Raw genomic sequence first — 17338 nt, 5'->3', positions numbered from 1 at the left:
TGTATTTCACAAATTACCTTGTGTTTGCTCTTTTGTAACCTTGTCCTTTCCCCCCATTCCTTCTATCCTAAACAAATGTTTTAAATGTGAAAAAGTTTTCTACAATTGCTAAGACACATTTTTTAAAAAAACATTTCACCCTTTTCTCAAAACATTGAACAGAAAATCAAATCTTCAAACTGCATTGACAAAACCTCTGTCAACCAATTTATCTGTGCTCAAAATCAAACAATGCTTTCAGATCATACACACAGTATATAAACACGACTGAGCATTCATTACACACTACATAAAAACACAGTGTCCAGGACATGTAGCTAGAGAAAAATATTTTTTTATTGTGTATAATAAATACACATTTTATTTTAAAAATATATATTCATAACTTAGTACAGAACATATTATAGTCTTGCAAGTAATAGGGTAACACAGAGATTCATTCACATCTTTGTGCTGGGTCAAGCCAACGGCCTATATCACAGGCAACATTCCAACATTCCTTTGCTGGGAATGGCATAAAACCCTCTGGTGCATCAGATTCAGGGTTGACGAGACCCCACACCTATGTCACAGCAACACATTCCTCCTCCCAACTTGTCAAAATACAGAAGTTTGGTCAGTGGTGCTACTTGGTCATGTAAGCAATAATAGATAGAATATTTACATTTACTGAAGAAAATGTATGTGATTCCTGCATTGCTTCTTGTGATTTGGTGTGTACAACAATTCAAGTCAGATACTAGTGTCTGTTTATAAACTATCTGAAGATATTATACAGTACAGGGAATATGATAATTGTGATACGTTTTCTGCCTTTTCTTTTGCTGGAATTTCAAAGGTCCTCTGATGACAACATGTTACATTATTGCTTGGACACGAGTGACAGGTTCATTTTCTGCCTTTTCATTCAACTAGCGCCATCTTAACAAAAAAAGGAAAGTAAAGACAAATACTGACCTATGAACAAAATGATTGCCTTTCTATAATATTTTTTTTGTTTCAGTTTCAGTTTTATTGGTCATATGAAGGTTAACACAGGGTCATCTGTAGAATGAAATGTGTTGGACAAGGAAACAGGTAAACTCAGCAATGAGAGCACTAAACATAAAGTAGATTGAAAAGAAGAAATAATTAATAATAATAATAATAATTTAAATGAAAATAAATGTAAACATTAAAAAATGATTTAACACCATAAACATACATGAAGATGAAGATTATGTATAAAAGTAAAGTAACAAGTGTGTACAAGAGTATTTCATGATTGTATGTATCAGTCCAAGGACATTCTGTGAAATAGTGCATTCCGAGTGCATTCCTAAATGGTGGAGACAATATTCTAACATTATTGCACAGTGAGTGTGTTAATCCTGGTTAAGTAGCAGTCATAGTTAATAATGCAAGAGAGACACAGCAGCAGAAGAAGAAGATAACAGATAACAGAAATTAACTAAAAACATTCCTGTGTCCCTATACAAATAATAGATCATATACCCTACACCATAAATGAGAAGCAAAAATAAATGAGAAGAAAGATTATACCATTATATTGTGTAAATGTGCATGAAACCTGGGACAGGAGTTGTTGACCCTGTTGCCCCTCTAAAAAGGAAGATTAAAAAAAACAGAGGAGGTTAGCTCCATGATGCCCCCCAAACCCGCAAACTAAAGCAAACTTCATGAAAAGTAGAAAGACATTCCACCAATTTGGAAGAATTTCAAATTTCGCCAGGGAAGACAAGCCCTCCACAGTGCTAAGGCAGTCTACTCAGTCAGTCTACTCATTACTAATAGAGGAAAACAAGAACAATCCCAGGTTTGTCTTCAGCACTGTAGCCATGTTGACAGAGAGCCATAATTCCATTGAACAATTCCTTTCGCCGACAGTAGCAATGACTTCATGAGCCTCTTTAATAATAAAGCTCTTACTATTGAAGACAGAATTCACCACCTCCTGCCCTTGGCAGGTACTGATTTAGCAATTACATTGTATAACATAGCATAACATAGCAACTATCATTAAACCTGGCATAGTTTTAGACCGTTTTTCATCTGTCAACCTTCACCAACTAATTTCAATAATTTTGTCATCAAAATCATCTACCTGTATTTTAGACCCCATCCCAACTGAGCCGCTTAAAGAGGTTTTACCCTATGGATTTCCACAGGGTTCTGTGCTTGGACACATTCCATTCACCCTGTATATGTTTCCTTCAGGGAACGTTGTCAGAAAAGACTCAATAAATTTTAATTGCTACGCAGACAGCTCTATTTACCAATGAAGCCAGAAGAAATCAATCAATTATAGTACTAGGCCCTGAACACCTTAGAAACTCACTTTCTGATTATATAGCAGATATGGATGGCATTGCGCTGGCCTCCGGCACCACTGTAAAGAATCTGGGAGTTTTGATCAGGATGTGTCCATTTCATGGAATGCCTTTTTCACCTGTGTAACATTGCAAAAATATAGGCATATCCTGTCTCAAAACTATGCAGAAAAACTAGTCCATGGATTCGTAACTTTCAAGTTGGATTATTGCAATTCCTTTCTATTAGGCTACCCAAATTTGTTGCTGAATATTCTCCAGTTGCTTCAGAACACTGCAGCACGTGCTTTGACAAAAATGAGGAAGAGAGATCATATTTCTCCAATATTAGCCAATATTGCAGTTTTGATGATAGTATGATTTGATTTGATTTGATTTGATTTGATTTGATTTGATTTGATTTGATTTGATTTGATTTGATTTGATTATTGCTATGGCATCCATGGTGCCTATAAATTGTAGATTGTGTTAACACTGATTTCATGGGCAAACTAGAAGATGACAATGTATCTATTGATGGCCACAGTGGAAGTGTTTTATTGTGGAGCCTAATTTATTGTATTTGAGACATTTAACTTGATACAGCTATACAAAAATACTGTACAGTATGTACAATTCATGTCTGATGTTGCCATCTAGTGGTTGAAGAGGAAAACCAAATTAAACAATACAATGTAACACTGTAACGTTAGCTATCTGACTTTTATTTATTATTATTTTACTCATTGAACGGGTCATCTTAGCCATCATCGCAACAGTTGCCCCCCCTGAGAAATTTGTCAGGAGCCACCACTGGCTGAAAGAGTGCACCTACTTGCATATAGTAAAATCACTGATCTGATCCATTTCTGAGTTGCACTCAGAGGGTAATCTGTACATATTCTTCATGCTTAGACTGTTACGTTGGAATACACTTGCAGCTGACACTGCTAATTCCTTCAAAATTCACATTGTCTTCAAGTTGAATTGCATTGTTTTGAAGGTTGAGAGTCTCTTGATTGATTGATTGATTGATTGATTGAGGATCCAAAGGAAAACATGTTAAAGTGAAAACATTTATTTATTTCAACATGGTTGCAAGATGTTAAAAGAAAAAGAAAACACAAACAATAAAAGGATATTAATCATAGAAACTAAACAGCACAATCGTGAAATTGAAAACCAACCAACACAATTAAAGAAACAAATGACTCATAAATCAAAAAATGAAGACAGCTAAACAATGTAATTGCAAATTTCATTAGTAATTTGTTACCCTGTTGCATGAAAAAGTGTTAGTCTGACTTCTATAAGCCACTCTCATATTTAAAAACTTTATGTGGGGTATTTACTGCTGTAAATTATTCACTCAAGGCACTTCATATAAACACACTTTGGCCCTCGTATTATAGTTATGCTGAGTATGGACTATTGTTATCTGAAAACACAAACATTTAGAAACACCCATTGAAATTGCAATTCACTTCAATTCAATTCGATTTAATTCAGTTTTATTTATATAGCACCAAATCGCAACAGAAATTGTTTCAGGACACTTTCCACATAGAGCTGGTACATAGAGCTAGTACAGACCATACTCTTTAGATCCAACAATTCCATCATGAGCAAACACTTGGCAACAGTGGCAAGGAAAAACATTATTTTAACAGGCAGAAACCTCAAGCAGAACTAGGTGAAATGAAAAAGCACAAAGAGTCTGGGGAAGCAGATAAGTTTTTTTAAGCGCTTTAGTAGGACATGAATGCATACAGATGGAGATAGAGAAAAGAACACAGGAGCTCTGTGTATCATTGGAACTCCCCTGGCAGTCTAATCCTAAAGCAGCATAAATAGGAGCTGGTCAAAGGCAAGTCTGAGCCAGCCCAATTGGAAGCTTTGTCAAAAAGGAAAGGTTTAAGTCTAATCTTAAATGAGGGGGTGTCTGCCTTGCAAACCGAGACCGGAAGAACAGGGGAAAACGAGACTATCAAAATAAAACAGGAAACAAAAGAAAACCGAGACATGACAGATCCTGACAGAAACAAGCAAGCCTGCACATTCTGGGAACACAGTGTTCTAGTGGAGTAATAGGGTACTATGAGCTCTTTAACTCCTCCTTGAACCGACACCTTATCGTGGTGGAGGAGTTTGAGCACCCGAATGATCCTAGAGGTTATGTTGTCCGGGGCTTAATGCCCCTGGTAGGGTCTCCCAAGGCAAATAGGTTCTAGGTGACAAACCCAAACCCTGGACAACGACTAGCTATGGGGACATGGAATGTCACCTCACTGGGGGGAAAGAGTGATACTGTTGAGTGGTACCAACTAGAGATAGTCGGGCTCACCTCCACGCACAGTCTGGGCTCTGGAACCCAACTCCTTGAGAGAGGCTGGACGCTCTTCTACTCTGGAGTTGCCCGCGGTGAGAGGCAGCAAGCTGGTGTGGGCTTACTTATAGCCCCCCAGCTCAGCCGCCATGTGTTGGAGTTCTCCTCGCTGAGCGAGAGGGTTGTTTCCATGCGCCTTCGGGTCGGGGATAGGTCTCTCACTGTTGTTTCGGCCTATGGGCCGAACGGCAGTGCAGGGTACCCGGCCATCTTGGAGTCCCTGGGAGGGGTACTGGAAAGTGCTCCAACCGGGGACTCCATTGTTCTGCTGGGGGACTTCAATGCTCATGTGGGTAGCGACAGTGACACCTGGAGGGGTTTGATTGGGAGGAACGGCCTCCCCGATCTGAACCCGAGTGGTGTTCTGTTATTGGATTTCTGTGCTAGTCGCAGTTTGTCCATAACGAACACCATGTTCAAGCATAAGGGTGTCCATCGGTACACGTGGCACCAGGACACCCTAGGCCGGAGGTCAATTATCGACTTTGTAGTCGTATCATCTGGCCTTCGGCGATATGTCTTGGACACTCGGGTAAAGAGAGGGGCTGAGCTATCAACTGATCACCACCTGGTGATGAGTGGATTCGCTGGCAGGGGAGAAAGTGGGACAGACCCAAACGTACCATGAGGGTCTGTTGGGAGCGTTTGGCAGAACCTGCTGTCAAGGAGATTTTCAACTCCCACCTCCGAGAGAGCTTTGACCAGATTCCGAGGGAGGTTGGAGACATTGAGTCCGAATGGACCATGTTCTCCACTTCCATTGTTGATGCAGCCGTCTGTAGCTGTGGCCGTAAAGTCGGCGGTGCCCGTCGTGGCGGCAACCCCCGAACCTGGTGGTGGACACTGGAAGTAAGGGATGCCGTCAAGCTGAAGAAGTCCTGTCGGGCCTGGTTGGCTCATGGGACTCCTGAGGCAGCTGATGGGTACCGGCAGGCCAAGCGTGCGGCAGCTTGGGCAGTTGTAGAAGCAAAAACTCAGATCTGGGAGGAGGTCGGGGAGGCCATGGAGGAGGACTACCGGTTGGCCTCGAGGAAACTCTGGCAAACCATTCGGCGCCTCAGGAAAGGGAAGCAGCTTTCTGTCAACACTATTTACAGTGGAGATGGAGAGCTGTTGACCTCGACTGGGGATATTGTTGGGCGGTGGAAGGAATACTTCGAGGATCTCCTCAATCCCACTGTCATGTCCTCTGCAGAGGAAGCAGAGACTGGTGACTCTTCAGTGGTAAAGCACCGGGAGTGGATGAGATCAGCCCTAAGTACCTCAAGTCTCTGGACATTGTAGGAATGTCTTGGTTGACACGCCTCTGCAACATCGCATGGCAGTCAGGGATGGTGCCTCTGGACTGGCAGACTGGGCTGGTGGTCCCTCTTTTTAATAAGGGGGACCGGAGGGTGTGTTCCAACTATCGGGGATCACACTCCTCAGCCTTTCTGGGAAAGTCTATTTCAGGGTACTGGAGAGGAGGATCCAGCCGATAGTCGAACCTCGGATTCAGGAGGAACAATGTGGCTTTTGTCCTGGCCGTGGAACACTGGACCAGCTCTATACCCTCCACAGGGTGCTTGAGGGTTCAGGGGAGTTTGCCCAACCAGTCCACAAATGCTTTGTGGACTTGGAGAAAGCATTCGACCGTGTCCCTCGCGTCCTGGTGGAGGTGCTCCAGGAATATGGGGTTGGAGGCCCTCTGTTGAGGGTTGTACAGTCCCAGTCCCTGTACAACCGGAGCAGGAGCTTGGTCCGCATTGCCGGCAGTAAGTCGGACCTGTTCCCGGTGCATGTTGGACTCCGGCAGGGCTGCGCTTTGTCATCGGTTCTGTTCATCATTTTTATGGATAGAATTTTTAGGCATAGCCAGGGGCCGGAGGGAGTTCGGTTCGGGAGCCGGCAGATTTCGTCTCTGCTTTTCGTGGATGATGTTGTCTTGTTGGCTCCCTCGAGCCAGGACCTTCAGCATGCATTGGGGCGGTTCGCAGCCGAGTGTGAAGCAGCTGGGATGAGAGTCAGTACCTCCAAGTCCGAGGCCATGGCTCTCGACCGGAAAAAGGTGGCTTGCTCCCTTCAGGTTGGGGGAGAGTTCCTGCCTCAAGTGGAGGAGTTTAAGTATCTTGGGATCCTGTTCACGAGTGAGGGAAGGATGGGGCGTGAGATTGACAGGCGGATCGGTGCAGGAGGCCCCGGGGAAGACCCAGGACACACTGATGTGACTATGTCACTCGGCTGGCCTGGGAATGCCTCGGGATCCCCCTGGAAGAGCTGGGGGAAGTGTCGGGGGAGAGGGAAGTTTGGGCGTCCCTGCTCAGACTGCTCCCCCCGCGACCCGGCCCCAGATGAAGCGGGAAAAAATGGACTCTACTCTGAGCTCCTCCCGGGTGACAGAGCTCCTCACCCTATCTCTAAGGGAGTGCCCCGCCACCCTGCGGAGGAAACTCATTTCAGCCGCTTGTATCCGGGACCTCGTTCTTTCGGTCATGACCCAAAGTTCATGACCATAGGTGAGGGTAGGAACGTAGATTGACCAGTAAATCGAGAGCTTCGCCTTTCGGCTCAGCTCCTTCTTTACCACGACAGACCTATACAGCGACCGCATTACTGCAGCCGCTGCACCGAGCCGCCTGTCAATCTTACGTTCCATCCTTCCCTCACTCGTGAACAGGATCCCAAGATACTTAAACTCCTCCACTTGAGGCAGGAACTCTCCCTCAACCTGAAGGGAGCAAGCCACCTTTTTCCGGTCGAGAACCATGGCCTCGGACTTGGAGGTGCTGACTCTCATCCCAGCTGCTTCACACTCGGCTGCGAACCGCCCCAGCGCATGCTGAAGGTCCTGGCTCGAGGTAGCCAACAAGACAACATCATCCGCGAAAAGCAGAGACGAAATCTGCCGGCCCCTGAACCGAACCCCCTCCGGCCCCTGGCTGCGCCTAGAAATCCTGTCCATAAAAATGACCTATCCCCAACCCGAAGGCGCAGGGAAGCGACCCTCTCGCTCAGCGGGGAGAACTCCAACACATGGCGGCTGAGCTGGGGGGCTATAAGCAAGCCCACACCAGCTCGCCGCCTCTCACCGCGGGCAACTCCAGAGTAGAAGGGAGTCCAGCCTCTCTCAAGGAGTTGGGTTCCAGAGCCCAGACTGTGCGTGGATTTGAGCCCGACTATCTCTAGCCGGTACCGCTCAACCTCCCGCACTAGCTCAGGCTCTTTCCCCCACAGTGAGGTGATATTCCATGTCCCCATAGCCAGAGTCGTTGTCCAGGGTTTGGGTCGTCGGGGGCCCCCGCCCACGACTGCTACCCATTCCACATAGCACCGGCCCCTTCTGATCCTTCCTGCGGGTGGTGGGCCTACGGGAAGGCGGGCCCACGTCGCTCCTTCGGGCTGTGCCCGGCCGGGTCCCGTGGGCAAAGACCCGGCCACCAGGCGCTCGCCTGCGAGCCCCAACCCCAGGCCTGGCTCCAGGGCGGGGCCCCGGTGACGCCAATCCGGGCGACGTACGCTTCCTTGCTTTGATTTCTTTCATAGGGGCTTCTTGAACTGCTCTTAGTCTGACCCGTCACCTAGAACCTGTTTGCCTTGGGAGACCCTACCAGGGGCATTAAGCCCTGGACAACATAGCCTCTAGGATCATTCGGGTACTCAAACTCCTCCACCACAATAAGGTGGCAGTTCAAGGAGGAGTGGCGGCAGTCTTACCCAACTGAATTCTTCATTTTACATCATCTACAGTTTGTTCCTAGTTTAAGTTCAAACCAGTTTGCTGAGCAGAGAATGCATAATCAAAATGGCACTAAATAATAGCACACAAACTTTCTTCAGAAAACAAAAGCCTTGTTCTGCAAAACAGGAACTTGAGTTTTTTGGCAATGTTATTTTAGCAGCAGCAGATTCCCATGGGAGTGACTGTTACAATATTAACACTTTTCTGAGATACAATTTCACCTCCATTACAGCAGACTTTTTAATGTATTTGTTTTTTCCATCATACCTGACATAAGCCTGTGTGCCCATTAATCTGAACTAATCTTTATAATATTAATTACACATTCCCAAAGAAGTACTTTTTATCCTATACATTCATAGCATTCATAGCATTTGCATCTAGGCACATTCAGAGATGCCATCAACACTGACAGCACTCTACATCCATCCATCCATTTTCTATGGATGGGGGTGCTGGAGCCTATCCCAGCCGTCAACGGGCGAGAGGCAGGGTACACCCTGGACCGGTCGCCAGTTGATCGCAGGGCAAAAACACACAACCATTCACACTCACACTCACCCCTAGGGGCAATTTTACAGTCACTAATTAACCTACTGAGCATGTTTTTGGTCTGTGGGAGGAAGCCGGAGTGCCCGGAGAAAACCCACGCATGCATGGGAAGAACATGCAAACTTCACACAGAAATTCCCGACCCGGGAATCGAACCGGCAACTTTGTTGCTGTGAGGCTGTGCACCACCATGCAGCCCCACTCTACAATGCTCTGTAAAAGTTTTGATTCGCTGGAAAAAAAAAATCTGAATCTTTTCAACAGATATGACGAACCACTCTCTTTTTAGTTAACTAAAGTATTCCTGAATAATTTGTTAGTGTAGATATAATGTTAAACATAGTGAACCAATTTAACTGAACATAACTTGAAAAAATAAACTTAAAATTTTGTTCCCTTTAGTTCCCTTTCATCCCCTGTAAAGCGTTGATTTCATCAGGGAATGGACAGGTGGTTACCAATGGAACAGTATATGCATGTTTTGCTCTTGTCTCTGCAGTGGGAGTCTCAGCATGCTGGTCTGTCCTGTGAACAGTTCCAGTCATGGAAGAGAGAGAATGATCCAGAGTATCAGAGACAGGGCCTGGCTGGATATCTCAGAGACAATGGAATCAGTAAGTGCGCGTGCGCACACACACACACACACACACACACACACACACACACACACACACACACACACACACACACACACACACAGATTTCTACAGTATTATTTTCTTGAAGCAGTTGTTAAAGATAATACATGGTTCTGCTTTAGCTAGATGTGCTCTAGTAATAGATTTGCAATCTTTGCCCACGTTGAACTTTATTAAACCATCCCTGTTATTTTCAACTCAAATGCTTTGAAAATGAAGTTAATATTATACCCACCAATGTCACTAAGCTGCAGTTGAGTGCTTCAAACAGAAGACTGTCATACTTGGAGTGATGTTTCACATAAAAATCTTCTGATGATCAGAAGACTTGAGAGACGAGTTTAATTCAGTAGTCAGGTCAGCATTTTTTTTTTCCTGTCAGCATCAATACCATCATGTACCTTGTTTCTGCTGAATGCCTCAATCTAAGCAAGTGTGGACTTGACTGGGTACTTGGATGGGAGACAAATGAGAAAAAAACAAGTTGCTATTGCAAGTAGTGTTGGTGGGCCCTTAGGGAACAGAGTCCTAATTCCCCAATGTAGTTTTTGGGGTGTTGTTCTGTAGGAGATGCCGTCCTTTGGCTGAGATGTTAAACCAAGGTCCTGACTAACTGTGGTCATTAAAGATCTGATGGCACTTTATGCAAGGAGTTGAGCATTCCCCAGTGTCCTGTCAAAATCTGAAGTCAACAAAAATGGGAAGGCATATGGAATATGAGGCTGTGCTGACGACGGAACAAAACATAGAGCTGTGCGCAGTGGAATCCAGAAATTGGAGATTTTATATCTTGTTCTTATTTTTATTTTTTATTGTCCAGGATTGGTACAGTGATACACTTCTTGTTGAATATTCTAAATATTTAAATGGTTTAAGGACCGCAATGGCCATCTACTCCTGGAGGTTCTTCATACCTTCATACATACAGTACCTTCATACCCCCATACCATTGGCTGGGCAGGTGGTATTCAGGTGATGGTGCTCAGGTGAGATATCAACTCCTGGCATGTGTTTAGCCCACAGTTACACCCAACCTGCCCTTAATTTGACCTCCCCATGTGACTCAGGGATACAACACATTAATTCAATGAATGAATGATCTACACATACTGTGCAAGAGTAGAATAATTTACCACACTGTACTGACACAGCCTCTCTTCTTACTTTTTCTGTTTTTCTTCTTCATCTTTCTCACCATTCATATCCTGCCTGTTACTCTTCCTCTCTTCCTTCCCTCCAGCCTGTCCTAACTGTCGCTTTCAGTATGCACTGTCTAAAGGAGGCTGCATGCATTTCTGTTGCTCACAGTGTCGTTACCAGTTCTGCAGTGGCTGCAACAACCCTTTCCACACTGTAAGTCTGGCACATATTGTAGTCCTGTATCACAATTTCACACCGTAATTATCATGTCATCATGTGATGTAATAGTTATATGTAGCAGAAAAAATATAATAAATCCCTAAAGTATGTTTATTTTCAATTCCCAGTGTATGCCAGTCTGTTGTTGAAATGATTTGAAATTATAAATGTATCCTGGTACAGTAACATGTAGACCAGCATTTTTTTTTTTTTTGCACTGAAAATAACCCTATGTCTGATTCATGAAACATGACAGGATTTGTTGTTGACCACTGATTTGTTGGACTGGTTTGCAAATTAGGGTTTGCTATTGTGTGTTTCGGGCAATCAGTAATCAGTATAAGCATATATGGGGCAATAGCCAATAGCCAACAGACAACAGACAATAGACCTGCATTCTGGGAACGCAGTGTTCGAATGGGGTAATAAGGTACTATGAGCTCTTTAAGATAAGAAGGTGCCTGGCCATTTATGGCTTTGTAAGTAAGGAGGAGAATTTTTGATTCTATTCTAAACTTTATAGGGAGCCAGTGCAGAGTGGCTAATATTGGAGAAATATGATCTCTCTTCCTGTTTTTTGTCAGAATACATGCTCCAGTGTTCTGGAGCAACTGGAGAATATTCAGCAACAAATTTGGGCAGCCTGGTAGTAAGGAATTGCAATAATCCTACCTGGAAGTTATGAAGGCCTTCTACTATAACTTCAGTTTTGTCCAAGTTTAGCAACACCATGGTCAATGGTGTCAAATGCAGCGCTAAGATCCAATAAGACTAGTACAGAGACAAATCCTTTATCAGATGCAATTAGAAGGTCATTTGTAACTTTAACCAGTGCTGTCTCTGTGCTATGATGCACTCTAAATCCTGACTGGAAATCCTCAAATAAACTATTTTGTGTAGAAAGTCGCACAGCTGATTACCAACTGCTTTCTCAAGAGTTTTTGAGAGAAAGGGAAGGTTGGATATCGGTCTACAGTTGGCTAACACTCCTGGATCAAGAGTAGGCTTTTTAAGTAGAGGTTTTATCACAGCTACTTTAAAGGACTGTGGTACATAGCCTGTTGATAAAGACAGATTGATCATGTCTAATACGGAAGAGTCAATGAAAGGTAAAACTTCTTTAAGTAGCTTAGACGGGATGGGGTCTAAAAAACAGTTTGATGATTTTGATCATGAAATTATTGAAATTAGTTGGTGAAGGTCGAAGGTCGCTTTGTCAGCAAGGAGAAGGATTTTAATTCTAAACTTTACTGGGAGAGTAAATGCTTCAGTGTTCTGGAGCAACTGGGGAATATTAAGCAACAAATTGGGCAGCCTGGTAGTAAGGAATTGCAATAATCCTACCTGGAAGTTATGAAGGCCTTCTACTATAACTTCAGTTTTGTCCAAGTTTAGCAACAGAAAATTGCTGGTCATCCAGGTCTTTATGTCCTGAAGACACACTTGTAGTCTAGTTAACTGACTGGTTTCATCTGGCTTCATTGATAAATATAACGGGGTGTAATCTGCATAACAATGAACGTTTAAAGGAAGCATATATAGGATATATATGTATCTATATTTATGCACAGGGGAGTCATCATTAACATGAAGCTGAGAGCGATCTGAAAAGTAGGATTTAAACCAGTTTAGTGCAGTTCCATCAATGCCAATGAACTGTTCCAGTCTCTGCAACAGGATACCATGGTCAATGCAGCGCAAAGATCTAATAAGACCAGTGTAGGGGAATTAGGTCGTTAAACCTTTGGATTTAATGTTTGCACTCATTAATATAAAATGGGGCACCAACCTTCCTCAGCTCAGAAGGATTTTACAATACAGTGATCGTCTATTTCCAGCTCAAAAAGACAGTATCTGACCACGACTTAAATGAAAAGTATTATTTGACACAACAATGACAATGGATATGAATAATTAATGATACGACAAACAATATGGATTATATGATGTGACACAAACAACTGGATGAAGAAACTTTAGCAAAATAGTAAAAGGAATGAGTTTGTTGCCAAACTATTGAGAAGTAGTTTTGAAGAAAAATGAGGATGTGAATGTAGTGTTAATTTTTGGAATTAATGATGGACCAAACGAGTCTAATGAAGATTGAGATTGTTATAGCCCATGACACCAACTCTTGATTCAAAGCAGCATAGAAAATGCCTACTTCTGTGCCATCAGCGCCCTGAATGGGTGAGGGACTTCCGGTATGTAGTGTTAGCGAGGAGTAACACTTCCAGCCTCCTCAATTTATTTTCACATAATGCCATAAATGTGATGAATTTATTTATTTTTTTAGGCATTTAATGAAGTTGAAACTCTTTGAATTATTACTGTGAGCTTAAATGAGCTCAAGCCTGCGATGCAAAGGCCCAGTGTCCGACAATGCCGTCCTGACTCTCACGCGCAAACGAAAGACCAAACAATCCAAACCGACAATGGCAGTTAGAGGAGAAAGAAGAATACAGCTCAAGCAAGCTCATGAATGCTATTAGGCGTGGGAACGCATTGTCCAAACAGATATCTGGACAAATAGGTGACCTGGACAATAAAATAGTGGCCCTGACAACTCGAGTTGAACAAGCTGAACAACGAATTGGTGCAGAGGAGACCAAGTCCAATGGGCTCAAATTACAGCTGGAAACTGTGGAGAATGAACTTGAAAAACTCTGCGAGAAAAATACAGAGATGGAAAGAAGAAGTCGGAATTATAACTTGAAGATTGTTGGTCTAAAAGAAGGGAGAGAGGGAAGCGATGCAACAACGTTTTTTTAAACTTTCTTTTTTACATTATTTGGTCCTTGAATGCGTGGATCTCCCAGTCCCTCACCATTCTCCATCTGCCCTGCCAGAACCTCCACCCGCAGGCAAACCTCTATCAGTGTGGGTCAGATTCATCTGTCTCCAGGATAAATGCAAGATCCAACGGCTGGCACAAGAAAGGGGACCTCTCACCTTAGAAAATGCCCACATTGGAATATATCCAGATTACCCTCAGGAGATACAATAGAACAGAGCCAAATTCATCAACGCCAAAGCCATCCTGAGACAACACAACATCAGATACGGAATCATCTACCCAGCAAAACTCCAGGTTGATTACAAGGGGGAACGTAAGACTTTTCAATCCAAAGAAGAAGTCGAAGTTTCTGAGGCAGAACAAGATCACACACGAATGAAGACGGATGAACAGGTCTCCCCCCCTTTTCCGATCAGTTTTCTGTGATACTGCATGAGGACGCTACATTACAAGGATGGATTATGTGCTACATTGTATCAAAGGTGAGGAGCAGACATATCGGTTGCTATTCTGCATCCAAGACAGATTGTGAGATGTTTCACGGCTGTGCTACATTGTATCAAAGATGGCAGAGTGTGCATAATGGTAACTAACTCTCGGTAGGCTGGATCTGTTTGGACTCTTAACTTTTTTTTAAGTTGATTTAAACTGGCTGTGAAACTGAATTTCTAAGCAAGATTTATACTAATTAGCAGCCTTCTGAAATGTTCTTTTCTCGTTTAAGCAAATTGCCCGAATCGCCCATGGCTGTGCACTTTTTTTTCAATCTGATTATGAAGGTTAGTGTGTATGGTAGTTAGGACCGGGACGATCTACTGGGAAAATTTCAAGTGTAATGTCCTGCACCTCGTCAGTTTGGAGGGCGAGCGTAGGATGGGGTTCTGGGCTCTTTTGTGTGAGGGGGGCGGGATGGGAGGTGGTGGTGGTGCAGGTGGGTGGGAGGAGGGGGAGGGTACTGGGTCCTGCCAATGCATTGTTGTATTTTTTGTTTGCCTTTTTTTTTTCTCTTCCACTCTCTCTCCACTCTTTTTTTTCTCTTCTTCACCTCTCTCTAAGGCTCTTTGCCGTTTCTTTTCATATTGTGATGGATCTGTTTGATTATGGCTAATGCTACAAGAGATAAAGATACATGTCTCAGATTTGTCTCGTGGAATGTAAAAGGAATAAATGGTCAAGTCAAGAGAAGTAGAATATTTTCCCATTTAAAGCATTTGAACACTGAAATTGCTTTCTTGCAAGAAACCTAGGGCTGGGCGATATGGCTGAAAACTCTATTGCGATATAAGTGTTTTATATCGGTCGATATCAATAATTATTTTTCAAATATGTGCAGTATTTTGGAAACATAGCAGAAACTGAGGTAGACTTAACATCTGTAACATACAAACAAACAAACATGATAGACAGTACAGTAACACTGACTGAACTATAAAACCAGCCTAGACATATGAACAACTTTAGTCACTCTTCTTACTCTAAACATACATGAACTATTCAATTATATTTTTATTGCAAGTGTGTTTTAAAAAAAAAAAAAGCACGTGTAAGAGATGTTTATAACCTGGCTTCTCCTCAGTGCTCAGCTGAAGCATGTCTTTAGCTCAGGCATGTCAAACTCATTCCACAAAGGGCCGAGTGGCTGAAGGTTTTCTTTCCAACCAAGCAGCAGCACACCAGACTTGACTCATTTCATTAGCTGATCTCAGTCTTCAGACGGCTGATTGGTCAGACTGTGTGCTCTTAATTGGTTGGAGGAAAAACCTGCAGCCACACGGCCCTTTGTGGAATGAGTTTGACATGCCTGCTTTAGCTATATGATATGCCGCTGCCTCCGTTACGTCTTCATGCCTTTTAGATGATTTGTCATCAGGCACTGAAGCAGATACCTCTGCATGGTGGTCTGCTGCTTGTGCGGTGGTGCTGCGGTTGGCGGACGTTGGCGAATACGGCTGCGCTCCAAAGAGTGAGCGCGGAGAAGGTGGTTAAACAAGTTTGTGGTATTACCGGTCTTGGTGGGGACGAAAGTCTTGCATAAGTTACAGACCACATTGGTCTGACTACGGTCCGACTTATAAAATCCAAAAAACTCCATACTGGCGAGCTGACTTTCCCTGTTCTATTGACGATTTCTTTGCTCGCTGCAGCGCTCACTTTCTATTTCTCATCTCACTCCTCGCGGAGCAACAAACACGTGACGATGACACAGCGCAACCAAACTTGATAATGTTACATGATTGCCGTGTTAGTGTGTCTCTCTCACTGATTAGCGATTACTCCCTACGTTACTCAGTTACCTGAGAGTGAGTGCCTTTGTTCATGCAACCAACCTCGCTTCGCAAACTTCAGGTTTCTTCTGACGAAGAAAAAAAAAAATTGAAATCTAATGCTTTATTGAACGCATTTTATATTTATATTGATGACGTGTCTATCGCGAGACATATCGCTATCATTCTATCTGCCCAGCCCTAAAGAAACCCATTTCACGACTAAAGACCACCATAGGTTGAGGGCATCTTGGGTGGGTCAAACATTCCATTCTAATTTTTCTAGTAAGGCCAGGGGTACAGCTGTTCTGCTTCACAAAAAAAAATACAGTTCACCCCTGCAAATATAATAGCTGACCTTCAGGGTTGCTTTGTGATTGTCTCCGGTGCCCTTTATAATATGTCTGTGGTTTTTGCCAATCTCTATGCTCCCAATTGAGATGACGAAGCATTCAATAAAAAAAATCATTGCGTTACTACCCAACTTAGGTTCCCATCACCTGATTTTGGGTGGTGATCTAAATTGCACAACAGACCGTATTGGACAAATCCAGCTTAAAAAGAGATTCCCCTTCAGGATGTATAGACCCATGGCGATTCCTCAACCGAAACAGTTTTCTTTTTATTCTCAAGTTCATAAATCATTCTCAAGAATTGATTACCTTTTCATTGACAGTTATTTTCTCCCTGTCCTTCATGGAATAGATTATTTACCCATAGTTATCTCTGATCATGCTCCGTTATTATTCAGTCTCTCACTCCGGTCCCCCTTAGAAAATATGCCCTCCATGGAAGTTGAATTGCACTTTGTTGTATGATGACAAATTTTATGACACAATTTCCAAAGTGACTGATAATTTTTTAATTGATAATGATTTTCCATATCTCCATCGCTCCTATGGGAAGCATTAAAAGTTGTAATACAAGGAGAGATTATATCCTATTCTGCACAAAAAAAACAGACTGAAAAAACAAAAAAAAGGAACATCTTATGAAAAATATAGCCAAGCTTGATAGACGGCTGGCAGTGGCCCCTTCTTTGGAATTGGAGAAAGAACGCCAGAGGTTGCAGATGAACTATAATCTCCCCTCAACACAAGAAAGAGAAAAATCACTTCTCAGATTATGTGGAATTCTGTATGAGCATGGAGAGAAGGCGGGGCATCTCCTTGCATATCAAATTAGGAGCCAGCTTCTCAATAAATTCATCAGATTAGAACCCCCTCGGTGGAACTATCTGTAATCCCATCTGTCATTCACGAAACCTACCCAATTCCCTGCTGACAACACAGATATAATCGAATTTCTCTACAAT

General features: G+C 43.2%; 1 protein-coding gene across 1 annotated transcript in view; it reads left to right on the top strand.

The window, feature by feature from the left end:
* rnf31 (ring finger protein 31) overlaps positions 1-17338 on the top strand; it is a 150507-nt gene that overhangs the window by 93859 nt on the left and 39310 nt on the right. Inside the window, exons 18-19 of the mRNA XM_070974644.1 lie at positions 9465-9579; positions 10844-10956. Of these exons, the coding sequence (XP_070830745.1) occupies positions 9465-9579; positions 10844-10956 (228 nt within the window). The remainder of the gene's footprint in view (positions 1-9464; positions 9580-10843; positions 10957-17338) is intronic.

Source organism: Chaetodon trifascialis, chromosome 11, assembly GCF_039877785.1.
Source record: "Chaetodon trifascialis isolate fChaTrf1 chromosome 11, fChaTrf1.hap1, whole genome shotgun sequence".
Lineage (NCBI taxonomy): Eukaryota > Metazoa > Chordata > Actinopteri > Chaetodontiformes > Chaetodontidae > Chaetodon > Chaetodon trifascialis.
Note: the sequence above shows the minus strand (reverse complement) of the source record. Positions and strands in the feature narration are given on the sequence as shown.